At 37.8% G+C, this 13,951-nt stretch overlaps 1 protein-coding gene across 1 annotated transcript; it reads right to left on the bottom strand.

Annotated features, from left to right (window-relative positions):
- Nucleotides 1-650: 650 nt before the first annotated feature.
- Nucleotides 651-10,533, bottom strand: susd3 (sushi domain containing 3). The gene is made up of 5 exons (XM_065271337.1): nt 10,360-10,533; nt 4,442-4,630; nt 2,555-2,700; nt 1,251-1,445; nt 651-834 (listed from the first exon to the last, which is right to left on the bottom strand). The coding sequence occupies exons 1-3, from the start codon at nt 10,421-10,423 to the stop codon at nt 2,576-2,578; spliced, it is 378 nt and encodes a 125-aa protein (XP_065127409.1). The 5' UTR covers nt 10,424-10,533; the 3' UTR covers nt 651-834; nt 1,251-1,445; nt 2,555-2,575.
- Between the last annotated feature and the right edge of the window lie 3,418 nt (nt 10,534-13,951).

The following is a 13,951-nucleotide window of genomic DNA, read 5'->3' as shown; positions in this document are numbered from 1 at the left end:
ACAAGACTACCCCCAAACATGCCAGAGTTATATTCATTTTAAAGTGCATATCAACTTTTCACCCCCCCCACTCAATAGGGTGTTGTGACAGTAAAGAGGTTAAAGCTAACTAAAGCATAGCTAAAGTGTTGATTTGAAATTTTTAAATAACCACATGGTGGTGCTATTGGCTGGGAAATAATGTGTAACCAATTATTTTCTTTCATAGTTTTTTAATGTTCTATTGGCTAATGTTATTATTCTACTGTACAGACTATGTAATTTGTTGCATTATGGGTCATAAATAACAGTAGGGTATACAATTTAAAACACTTATTGTGTACACAATTCACAAAATATATTATTCTGTAGCCCTTTGCTGTTTTGTGCTCAAATGTTTTCTTCTGTAACAACAATCCACATTGTGAAAAGCACCATGGAAAAAATTGAACTGAACAATAAATACTGTTGTAGACACTGTTTTTCAAAACAACAGCTTGTGGTTTAGATCACAGCATAAACAAAAGTAAGACAGATACGCTAAACGACACATATTTGCAATGTTCAAAACATAATAAAAATGTTTCTCAGTTGAATACTTGTCTCATGACAAGTTCCAGTTTGCATAATTCCATCATAGTCTTTAGTAATTTGGACATGTGGACTGTAAGTGTTGTCTATCTCAGAGTGCGTCTTCTTTAGGAAACAAAAAAGTCTCTTTCCACTGAGTTGAGAGGAAAGGTTTTCAGAGGAGAGAAATAAATGATGTCTGTTTATATGGTGGTCTGTGGAAAGTGGTTGTCTCAGTGAGAAGTTTGAATGTATTAAGTATAGGCAGTTTCCTGCAGATGGCACCTGTAACGCATAAACATTTAATACAGTCAGAAACTTGATCTTACTGCAGTTTTTTATTTGTTTCATTGAATGTGCAGGTGCTTGGGCCCATCTGTATATGCAATGCTATTGCATGCGATAAAATAGCATTAAAATATTGTTAAATATCGAAAATAAATTAAAAAGGATGTTGACTTAATAGGCATTAATTATTACTGTACTTCATTGAAACAAATCTTTCTCCACCTTTGAAATTATGTTTGTCATCCCCATACCCCATTTAAATACCTGTCATATACAGCAGAAACCACTTTGAATCATCCAAATATACAATAAAAATTATCTTATATAAAATAAAAAATATGCTATGACAATAAACCAGATTTTAAATGTTATGTGTCTTCAAAGAAGGATTTATAAGTGTGTTTAGGAAATACCTGATCAGATCATGAGAAAATACTTGGTTGTCTGTAGATATGGTAGTTTCCATATGTTGTCTCTCTTCCTTGATATTACTGTTGTTGTTGTTGTTGTTATTTCTGATTTTTTGGCCGTGTAACGCCTCTCCTGTAGGATCCAGACCATCAACATCCATTTGTTGCCAAAACTTTGCTTCCTCCCTTCTTCTTATCCTACACAATATACATGGCAACACACATCATCACCATCACTAGTCTTTATAATCATTTATTTTCTACTACCTGACAGGTAACACTTTGTACAATAAACACTGAAGGCAAAAATATGTTTTTACTTAAAAGAAATGGTGCCCCCATACAGCAACTTAAACACTTTGGTTCAGTTTCCCTAACAGGGCTCAAGTCTAGTCCAAGACTAAAATTGATGCTTATGCTGTCTTAACTGTATACAGCTTGCACGGACATATCTTAAAATATATCAGTGCCATTGATATTTTAAGATGCACATCAATGTTTCCGTAAGGTACGTTTGTAAAAACTACTTAAGTGCCCTAAACCCTGTTCGGGAAACCCTCCCTAAATATGTTACAATAATGTTTAACCTAAAATCTTGGGGGGTTGTTTCCCGGACAGGGCTTAGCCTAAAATGGAAGTTTGAGCTGTTTTTATTTAAAACACCTTGTCCTGGGTAAACTTAGCATATATCAGTGACATTGTTAATCCCGAGATGCACACCTGTAGTGTTTTTTTGTAAGGTATGTCTGTAAAAACTTCTTAAATAACCTAATATAAATAAGGCCTAGTCCTGATGAATTAGCCTAAACCCTGTCCGGGAAACCACCCCTTTATGCTGGTCAATAAAAGGTTAACCATTATATACTGTATGAGCTACCTATACAATATATACAAATTTATCAGCTTAGCAACCAGTGGCGGTTGGTGACTTCTATATCAGGGCGCATGATGCTAAGCTTGTCAAAACATGTATTTACTCCATCATGTCAAAATATGTGTTCGGTGTGTCATGTGAACCTATGTGCCTCACGAGTCATGTCAAAATCTGTGTACATAATCGCTGTTATCATATCTGATTCTACTTTTAAATGTTTCACAAAGCTATGGAACAGCTTCAGAATGCTCTGTCCTTTTATTTTGTGGAAAGAAAACAGCTATAGGATTCTGCTTAAAAAAATCCCAATTAAATTATTTAGTTTTTTTGGGTGAACTAGCATGCATGCAGTTCTGGTCCCTTTTCAGACACAAGCAAAATGAGTCAGCTCACTACTGTCCGTTTTAAGATAGAGTCACAGTATTTTTTCTACCTTTCCATTTTCCTCCTCTCCTCATGTCTCACATGCCTCACCAGACAGGAAGTGATGTAGATGATGCTCATGAAAATAATGATGACTGCTGATGAAAGACAAAAGAAGAGCCAACTGCAAGCCCTTATCCTCCAATCGAGTCAGAGCTGAAAAAATATGCATAACCCGACACACAGTAAGAGTATGATATGATCACTTATGGTACATATGGTACAAAGCACCTAAATTTATCACACGATAAGTAAAATGTACAAAAAAGTTTGTATTTTTTTTTTTTCATTTTAAGTCTTGTATTTGTAATGTATATTATGTCATGCCGTTGTAGTCCGGGTTACATGGTTCTTGTAGTCCTTTCATGTTATTATGCCCTAAATGTGTTTGGGTGTCTCTCAATGTCATTGATATACTGTACTATATATAGGCTACTGTAGCCTTCATCTTTCCATTGTCTCATGTCGAACTTTGATATTGTTTGTCTATCTGTTGGTTAGTTTTATGTTAATCAATTCAGGTTACTTTAAATCAGGGGTGCCCAAACTCTAATCAAACCCTTATCAAACACACCTGAAGCAGCTAATTAAGGCCTTCCTAAGCATACCAGAAACTTCTGGGCAGGGAAGTTAGAACTAAACTCTACAGGTCACCGGCCCACCAGGACCGAGTTTGGGCACCTCTGCTTCAAATCAAGTCAAGTTTTCAGGACGCCAATATCATGCAGGTTATCAGGTTAAATCAAATCTGTTTTTTATGTTTTATATTTTTTTTTTTTACAAATAAACTGCAAATGAGTTATCTTGACTTGCCTTAAGTAGAGTATGATTACACATGGTCTAAGCATGGCCGTTCATTATACCGCAATTTTGTATTTGTTTGTTTTGAGCAAAACCTAATTTCTTAATAAAAATAAAATGGAAAATTCTTTGGGTTGTAACTTTGGAAAAAAAATATCAATGCCAATTCTCTACATTAGGTGAATGTGCCACACCACCTTAGGAATTAATCACTTTAATTGAATGTACTGTAAAGTTACTCTCTTTGGCACTTAAAGGGTTTGATTTTATTTCCCATACCTGACTCTTTGAATTTAGCTTTAACCTAAAGCTTAAACTACACATCAAGCATTTGATACACATCTTGTTTGCACCTAAATGTTTCTTATATTAAGTTTATCAATCAAAGCATGTCACATTTTTGTTCCTTCTAACACCCAGTGCTATAATTCACTTTATTGGCTGATCCAATACTATTAAACCGATATCTGATTAGAGATTGTCTCTCAATCTGTTTTACTACAATAATCATAATTAAACACATTTTAACAAACATTTCAAATGTTACAGTAAAAGTGACAATTTTTACAGTTTGTTTCCAAAATTTCTCTAAAGTTTCTATATTGTATAATTTTTCACAAACATTGTGGTCAGCACATTTCTAAAAGTTGATGAAAATGTGGATGCATATGGTATACCCTCAACAGGGATAAACAGTATGAAGGGTGTAACTATATAGCTGCATTTTATACACTTTCTCCCTAGCTTGAATGATTTTTTTGTCTTAAACTTTTAAGCATAATCATATTGGCTGCACAAGTCATGTCAACTTACTATTATAATCTTGACTAATGATGAGTTGCTGTAACTTTTAAAATTAAAAATGCTTAACTTGTTTTGATATTATTATTATTATTATTATTATTATATAAAATATTATAACATAATATTGTCATTACTTATTGATCACATTATCAGACCAGTAACCCCCGTATTTGTCAAATCTGCAGACCATTCTAATGAGTTCAAAAACTTGATTGCATACTTCACATTACAAATTTGTGTCACTACACAGTATGTCTGTGAGCGTATTTTGTACTGTATATCACTGTCTTACCTTTACATTCGGGTATTCCACCACTCCAGTGTGCATTATCACTGCTCCACAAACAGGATATCTGACTGCCACTGACCACACGATGTCTTGAGGGGCACTGCAGCCTAATAACTGTGCCAACACTGGTGCCATCTCCAGCAATCACAATAAAACTGCCGATAACAGGAGATAGCAGCGGTGCACACTGACCTAAAGGGATGAGTGGTCACAAAATGTATGACAATATAAAGATATAATTCATAAGGTCATAATTACTCTCTGCTCTCTACGCTTTATTTTATTTAAATGACATTGCATTTTTATCTGTAAATACATTCATAGTTTCTCCTCCAAACTATTGTTAAAAGTAAGTGATGGTGTGTAGTCTGACTATCCAGGGCCCAGGTCAGGAAACAGACGGATCGGCTTAACCGTCCATCTGTTAGCTGCCGTGATATGTCAAGACCACTTATATCCCAGCACTTCGAGTCAATCTTACCGAAATATCAGCACATTTCAACTGTATCTGTTCCCCGAACAAATAAATACAGGGCACCGCTTGTTACATCTGGTACAAATCTGATTCAAATAAAATTAGAAAACAATACATTAACAGATGAATCTCGAATGTTAAAATTCGGCCTTCTTAACATTAGATCGCTTACCAATAAAGAACCTATTGTCAATGAAATAATTACAGACCAAAACTTAGATGTACTCTGTTTAACAGAAACCTGGCTTAAAGCAGACGACTACATTAGTTTAAATGAATCCACCCCACAAGACTATTATTATAAACACGAACCTCGATTAAAGGGGAGAGGGGGTGGTGTAGCTACAATATACAACACAATGTTTAAAGTAAACCAAAAATCTGAGCTAAAATTTTAATCATTTGAAGTAATGTTGTTAAATATGGAAATAACTGATCGTAACCACAAACAGCTTTCTTTTGCTTTAGCGACAATCTATAGACCACCGGGCCACCATGCAGATTTCCTTAATGAAATAGCAGACTTCCTATCTGAGCTTGTAGTCACTGTAGATAAAGCTCTTATTGTTGGTGATTTTAATGTCCATGTGGACAACCCAAAAGACGCATTAGGACGTGCGTTTATAGATGTTCTAAATTCTCTCAATATTAGACAAAACGTGACAGGGCCAACGCATACTCGTAATCACACATTAGACTTAATTCTGTCACTCGGACTCAATATTAATGACGTCGAAATATCACCTCAGAGTGATGCAGTTTCTGACCATTACCTTGTGTCATACACTGTACTTCTAGATAGGATCACTCAATCTACAACATGCTACCGACTAGCCAGAACAATAATTTCCACCACTAAAGATAGCTTTATTAGCACTCTTCCAGACCTGTCCCAAATGAAACATGTAGCAGATAACTGTGACGATCTAGATATTGAAATAGAAAACCTAAACAATGTCTGTTCTAACACATTGGATGCCGTTGCTCCCATTCGAAAAAAGAGATTCAAAGAAAAACCGCCAGCTCCATGGTATGACCATCACACAGCAGCCCTTAAAAAGGCAGCTAGAAAAATGGAAAGAAATTATAGAAGCACAAAGTTAGAAGTATGGCGCGCAGCATGGAAACAGAGTGTTAAACACTACAGACAGGCTATTAAAACCGCCAGATCTACATATCTTAGCAAGCTTATAAATGAGAATCATAATAACCCTCGTTTCCTCTTTAGCACAGTTGCGAAACTGACTAGAAACAAAGAACAAACAGAAACCAAAAGTAAACTTCAACACAATAGTAACGACTTCATGAACTTCTTTTCTAACAAAATTTCGGCTATTAGGGAAAACATCGTAGCTACCCAGGCAGCCACCACTCTACCCATTAGTTCACTTAACACTAGACTACCATACGAACATCTTGATTCATTTAAACCTACTACAATAGATGAGCTCTCTAAACTAGTCACATCATTCAAATAATCGTCCTGTATATTTGACCCCGTTCCCACAAAACTACTTAAAGAAGTATTCCCTGTAGTGTCAACCCCGGTTCTAAATATCTTTAACTCATCTCTAGAAATAGGATACGTTCCAACAGCTTTCAAACTAGCAGTTATTAAACCGCTGATTAAAAAACCACAGCTTGACCAAGGAGAACTTAATAACCTTAGACCAATCTCAAATCTCCCTTTTCTTTCGAAAATATTAGAAAAAGTAGTGGCAAGCCAGTTACGCACATTCTTGACAAATAATAGTACATATGAAAAGTTCCAATCAGGATTCAGGCCCCACCATAGCACAGAGACAGCGTTGCTTAGAGTTACAAATGACCTCCTATTAACATCCGATCGTGGTGAAATCTCAATTCTTATATTACTAGACCTTAGTGCAGCATTTGACACAATAGACCACAGAATCCTACTCAATAGACTAGAAAACTATGTTGGTATCAGTGGTCAGGCGCTAGCCTGGTTTAGGTCATATCTAACCAATCGCTATCACTTTGTTTATGTAAATGAGGAAGAGTCATATCACTCCCTGGTTAAATACGGTGTACCGCAGGGATCAGTTTTAGGTCCTATCCTATTCTCGTTATACATGTTACCCCTAGGAGACATTATCAGGAAACATAACATAAGTTTTCACTGCTATGCGGATGATACCCAGCTTTACATCTCCTCGCATCCCAGCGAAACACACACGTTTTCTAAGCTAAAAGACTGCATTAGCGATGTTAGTGACTGGATGGCACATAATTTCTTAAGCTCAACTCCAATAAGACAGAGGTACTTATTATTGAACCAAATCGCTACAAACATAATATGTCAGATTACAAATTGCACATAGATGGCTGTACTGTGGTGCCATCTTCCACGGTTAGGAACTTAGGTGTGATGTTTGACAGCAACTTATCCTTTGATAGTCATATCGCCAACGTCTGCCGCACAGCATTCTTCCATCTTAGAAATATCTCAAAAATACGCCATATACTGTCTACATCTGACGCAGAGAAGCTTATTCATGCTTTTATGACCTCTAGAATAGACTATTGTAACTCGCTACTCGGGGGATGCCATTCAAATCAGGTCAACAAGCTTCAGCTAGTTCAAAACGCTTCTGCAAGGGTACTTACTCGATCTAAGAAGTATGACCACATAAGCCCAATTCTGGCATCTTTACACTGGCTACCAGTTAAATATCGCATCCAATTTAAAATATCACTAATCACCTACAAAGCTTTAAATGGCTTAGCACCCTCATATCTTAGAGAATTACTATCAGAATACAATCCATCACGCACACTACGGTCGCAAAATTCTGGCCTATTGATTATCCCTAGACTATCAAAAGTGTCTAAAAGTGGAAGATCCTTTTCCTACTTAGCCCCTAAGCTCTGGAATGATTTACCAACCGATGTCCGAGAATCAGACACAGTCGATCATTTTAAATCTAGACTTAAAACTTTTCTCTTCAACAAAGCATTCGCATAATTTGTCTAGTAAAGGTTCTTAACTCGCAATAGTTATTTTCACGGAACAAAGCACTCACGGTCATAACACAGACCAACCAAATAAATAAATAAAAACCTTTTCTGCATGAACACTTAAAATGAATTGCATTAAATAGTTTGCCACCGTTTGCCACTGAACCTGCATTAACGACGACAGTGGGGCTTCCGGCCTTAGTCAAACGGTTTGGCACGTATGGTCGGGTTGCGATTTTGGTGCTTTCGTGTGTCTTGTGAATAGTATGCCATACAGACCCGTTTGCCACTGAACCTGCATTAACGACGACAGTGGGGCCTCCAGCCTTAGTCAAACGGGTTGGTATGTATGGTCGGGTTGCGTTTTTCGCGCTTTCATGTGTCTTGTGAATAGTATGCCATACATACCCGTTTGCCACTGAACCTGCATTAACGACGACAGTGGGGCCTCCAGCCTTAGTCAAACGGGTTGGCACGTATGGTCGGGTTGCGATTTTGGCGCTATCGTAAGTCTTATGAATAGTATGCCATACAGACCCGTTTGCCACTGAACCTGCATTAACGACGACAGTGGGGCCTCCAGCCTTAGTCAAACGGGTTGGTATGTATGGTCGGGTTGCGTTTTTCGCGCTTTCGTGTGTCTTGTGAATAGTATGCCATACAGACCCGTTTGCCACTGAACCTGCATTAACGACGACAGTGGGGCCTCCAGCCTTAGTCAAACGGGTTGGCACGTATGGTCGGGTTGCGATTTTGGCGCTATCGTAAGTCTTATGAATAGTATGCCATACAGACCCGTTTGCCACTGAACCTGCATTAACGACGACAGTGGGGCTTCCGGCCTTAGTCAAACGGTTTAACACGTATGGTCGGGTTGCGATGTTTTTGGCGTTTTCTCTTGGTCCTGTAAATGGTATACAATATAGACCCGTTTGCCACTGAACCTGCATTAACGACGACAGTGGGGCTTTAGGCCTTAGTCAAACGGGTCGTCAGGTTTCATTTTCTCTTAAAGATCGGAAGGTGACCCTTATTTACCATATATACCCTCGCATTGGGCCCCCAATTTGCTAAATCCTCAACTGTGGATAACATAATTATGCCGCAATATTTAGTCTGTCTGGAACTAAGCTGAGTTAAACCACATCACTGTGTGACAATTCAATACATATGAAAGGCCGCTACGCTAATACGATTTTGTTTTTCTCTCCCTGTCTCGTCCTCGACCCGAGGACGAGACAAACAGACCCAGTCCCGGTAGATGTGAAAGTCGGCACACCTCTGATCTACTGGCTGTCCTTCAACGTTATGCCCAGCTGATGCCTGACCAACGATCACCGGCAGAACCGCTTAATCTCTGCTAAATCTCCATTTCCGTTCTCCCAAGGGGTTTTCCCTCCTAGGACTTATTTTTCCTCGGATAAAAGCCCGGGGTTTTTTTTTTTTCTCCTAGGGGGTTTTTCACCCCGGGGAGGCAGCCTTTTTGGGCTTTATCTAGCTTCCTCTTCTATACGTTGCTTTAGTAATACGTGCAATTATAATATTGAGTCATAGCCGCAGCAAATTTAACTGCTCATGCTATCATGTATATTGTTGTGCTATTTGTCGTTTTCTGTGCTTTTCACTGCTTCTATTTATGTAAAGCTGCTTTGAAACAATTGACTTTTGTGGAAAGCGCTATATAAATAAAATTGAATTGAATTGAATTGAATTATGTTTAATTTCAACAGGATGCATATGTGTAAACTACCTATATAAGCAAACTGTGATTGGGTAGTTAATCATTTACATGGTAATCACAGTAATCACACTTTAGTAATACAACAACATCTCTAGAATGTTTAAAGTAAGTTTTTAGCATAGTGTAACTCCTAACCATTTATTTAAGTTGTTTATTATTTTTAATAAATAACGTTGTTGTTGTTGTCTTTAGCTTTGTCACATACTGAAACATAAACAGTATGGCTAAAACACAAAATGAAGAAAGACAGGAAAAGTGTGCGCATCATCCCACTGCACAATGTGCAGATGCATTTCCGTTCTAAGGAAACCGCGATCATTTCACAACATACGACACAAAGATACATTTCCTGCACACATACATATATTATAGTCAACTCTTAATCATGACAAAACTAAAAAACTAAGATCATCACAAACACTTATCTTTAATAGGCTACTGTGTTTAATACACTGCATTTTAGAAAACTATAGTTATTGTTCTGATACTACTAATATGTATAACATTTAATGAAGCTAAAATTACATTTATTTCCATCCACGTAAAAAATAAATTGTATCTTTTTTTTTTAGACCGCACCACTATACACATGACTATGTGACGCTTTGCATTATAAAGGAATTAAAAGTACACCCTGAAATCACAATAAATCAACTTTGTCGAAATACACATTCCTTTTAAAAAGTATTTTTTTAATTAATTGATGGTATAAATGAAGTTTACCTGTTTGGTTCTGAACACTGCTCCCTTCTCCAATGACTGATTCGGCTGCGATGATTGTTGGCATTTTAACTCAAGAGACAAAAGACTACTGCACTTCAGACACCTGTTTAATTCACAGCAATAAGCAACGCATGCGCACAGAGCTCTATGTGACTGAGAGATAGTGACACAGACAGTCCGTCAGTAGTACTGTGTTTTCTACTGTGAGTGTTGAAGATTTATAAGGGCAGTGTTTCCCAGCTAAAACTTTACAACTACTGTGCTCTTAATTTATGCTTATTTATTTATTTTTTATTCTTTGATCAATAGAGATGTTCTAATGTAGAGCAGTTCTATAGTTCTGAAAGTTAGATATTTATGTAAATTCTGCTAATTTCTAAATTCTAATTATCTTTTGCCTCATTTGTTATATTGATAAACTTTTTTTCTAAGCTTATTCATATTTTGCTGATGATAAAAAGGCAAAAAGGGAAAGAGCAAAGAAGTGACGCTGCCCTGCATTCGTAATCGCTTACTTTCAGTTTTAGAGTTGTTCTTAGTACGTCATTGGTGAAAACGTATGCGTCATGGTGGATGTTGTATGTCTGTAACAAATTTAAACTGCACACTCTTAAAAATTAAGGTGCTTTATGATGCCATAGAAGAACCATTTATAGTTCCATAAAGAACCTTGTGACAGTAGGGGCCTCCGGGACGAGCTGTGAAGACAGTGGGCCGTGGACGGAGGGATGCACTCCGACACCCTGTGGAACGAGGGAACAGGGGAGCAAGTTATTGTCACGAAGGAACTAACGGTAATACTTACCTGACCCTATAACGTGTATTGGCAGGGCTTGCGGCCACGAGACATTCACCCCAGTCCACGGGGAGGGAGGTACGGACGTGGTGTCCGGTAGACCGCAGGAGGGAGACCAGGACGCCCCACTTGGGACCACGAAGCACATCCTTTGACAGAGCTCAGGTAGTTGCTTTGGCCTTCTATCCACTGATTGTGTGTTCCCTTTCTGCCTCCAGGAGAAGAGGAGGGCGCCACGTGTTCAACGCGAAACAAAGCAGAGGACCGAGGCCCCTAGGAGAGTATTTATACTGACCATCGGACGAAGTTCCCCTCTCTGTGGGTCACCCTACCCCTAGCCTCTGGCCCTCTCCTCCCCTGCAAAAGGAAGAAAAGGGGACAAGAAGACATTATTTTAGATTCCCCTTTCCAACCATATTTTAAAATAATTTAAATAAAGCTTGTTTTAATTTTACTTATCTGTTCTCGTGTGTTTGGTCATTGGGGTGCTTTTGGGGACCTCCTCGAGGTGGAACTTTCAAAGGGACGTTAGCGGTCCGCTCCGACTGGTAACATCTCTTTCCTCGTCAGGTTCGAAATCCTCACAACAAAGGTGTGTCAGCTGGTTGAGTATCTTTATCTCTTTCTGGTGGAGTGGAGATTGAAATTCATCGCCCTACATCTCCAGATATGCAATTGGTGGTCTGTAAGAAGTGGCCGTGTCACATGGTTTGAGGAGAATACCCCTTTCATATGTAAAGCGCTCTGAGTGCTGCAGAAAAGTGCTATATAAATGTAAAAAATTATTAATTATTATTATTATAAGCTGTATTGCATAGGTTGGCCATGTTGATTATATGTTCTCTGTCCTTCTGACAAAAAAATCTGCTTTGAGTTGTATTGTATTGTATTTTGTGCTCACTTACATACATTCAGCTCACAGTCACAGACAAAGAGGTGTGGGGAAAACTCCATGTCCTGCCATGTTGTTAGATTTTGCCCTTCAATAGCAACAGAGCTACAGTATATTATCTCTGTTTTACTTAACAAAGATTAATCAAGAAACAGTACACTTTTTAAATCTTATTTAAACATAGTTAAAGGTGTTTGCATTTTGCAAGTGCTTTTATCCAAAGCACCTAACAGTGCATTCACTTACACATTTTATCAGTATGTGTGTTCCTCAAAACCCACAACCTTTGCATTTAACATAAGGCTCAATTGAGCTACAGGGGCATTTGACTTGAGACTTCCTTTGACTAAAACATTGTTAGAATGCAGCTGTCCACGAGTAAAACTATGCATATGTCATTAATATACAGTATTATGTTTACAGTATTATGTAAATATCTTTTACCAGAACTTTGAGAATTAATATTAGAATTTGTTGTTACTTTACAAATAATTCAGGAGTTATAAAAGGAATTGAAAGTAAAGCAGGTGTTTAGAGATGTTAGTGAGTTATCTATGAGCATTTTAATGCCAACAAAGAGGAAGTTATTTCGATACCTAAACTGTGGTTACATGTTGAGAGCTGAACAGGAAGTGTGAGAGTCTAAAGAGGTGTGATAAGTTTTCTCAATACATGAATGAATTGGCATGGCGTCCTCTGATGGTACAAAATGCAATCATTAAGTTTTTGGACAAAAATATTTGTGAAAAACTGTATGCTGTATGTCAGGGGCGGACTTGGACCAAAGAGTGGCCCTGGACTTTTTACCCACAATGCACTCTGATTTTGAGGGTACATTCGATGTACACTCGCTCACTCATATTTCCCATGATGCAACGGGTGACGAACGCGTAACGTGAATCAGCTGAAGGATACTGATAGTAAACACCAAAAATTTACGATTGGTTCTTGTTGTCAGTTATTTTCTACGTTTTGAAAGTAAACAAATAAAAATGATTGCGATATCTTTTATTTAAAATCTAATACACATTTTTATTAAACAATAAAAAACAGCAGTAAATAAATATGATAAGCAGTTGTTTTGCTCTCTTTATTATCAACTAATACAATGACAAATGTGAAAAACAGTAAGAAAGTAAACTTTAACATTTTACCATACAATCAATAAAGCCACACAGGTGTAAGGGTTTATGATTTCAATTCAATTCAATTCAATTTTATTTATATAGCGCTTTTCACAAAAGTCAATTGTTTCAAAGCAGCTTTACATAAATAGAAGCAGTGAAAAGCACAGAAAACGACAGATAGCACAACAAAATACATGAAAGCATGAGCAGTTAAATTTGCTGCGGCTATGACTCAATATTATAATTGCACGTATTACTAAAGCAACGTATAGAAGAGGAAGCTAGGTAAAGCCCAAAAAGGCTGCCTCCCCGGGGTGAAAAACCCCCTAGGAGAAAAAAACCCAGTGCTTTTATCCGAGGAAAAATAAGTCCTAGGAGGGAAAAACCCTTGGGAGAACGGAAATGGAGATTTAGCGGAGATTAAGCGGTTCTGCCGGTGATCGTTGGTCAGGTATCAGCTGGGCATAACGTTGAAGGACAGCCAGTAGATCAGAGGTGTGCCGACTTTCACATCTACCGGGACTGGGTCTGTTTGTCTCGTCCTCGGGTCGAGGACGAGACAGGGAGAGAAAAACAAAATCGTATTAGCGTAGCGGCCGTTCATATGTATTGAAGTGTCACACAGTGATGTGGTTTAACTCAGCTTAGTTCCAGACAGACTAAATATTGCGGCATAATTATGTTATCCATAGTTGAGGATTTAGCAAATTGGGGGCCCAATGCGAGGGTATATATGGTAAATAAGGGTCACCTTCCGATCTTTAAGAGAAAATGAAA

The sequence above is a fragment of the Paramisgurnus dabryanus genome, chromosome 11 (genome assembly GCF_030506205.2).
Source record: "Paramisgurnus dabryanus chromosome 11, PD_genome_1.1, whole genome shotgun sequence".
NCBI lineage: Eukaryota > Metazoa > Chordata > Actinopteri > Cypriniformes > Cobitidae > Paramisgurnus > Paramisgurnus dabryanus.
Note: the sequence above shows the minus strand (reverse complement) of the source record. Positions and strands in the feature narration are given on the sequence as shown.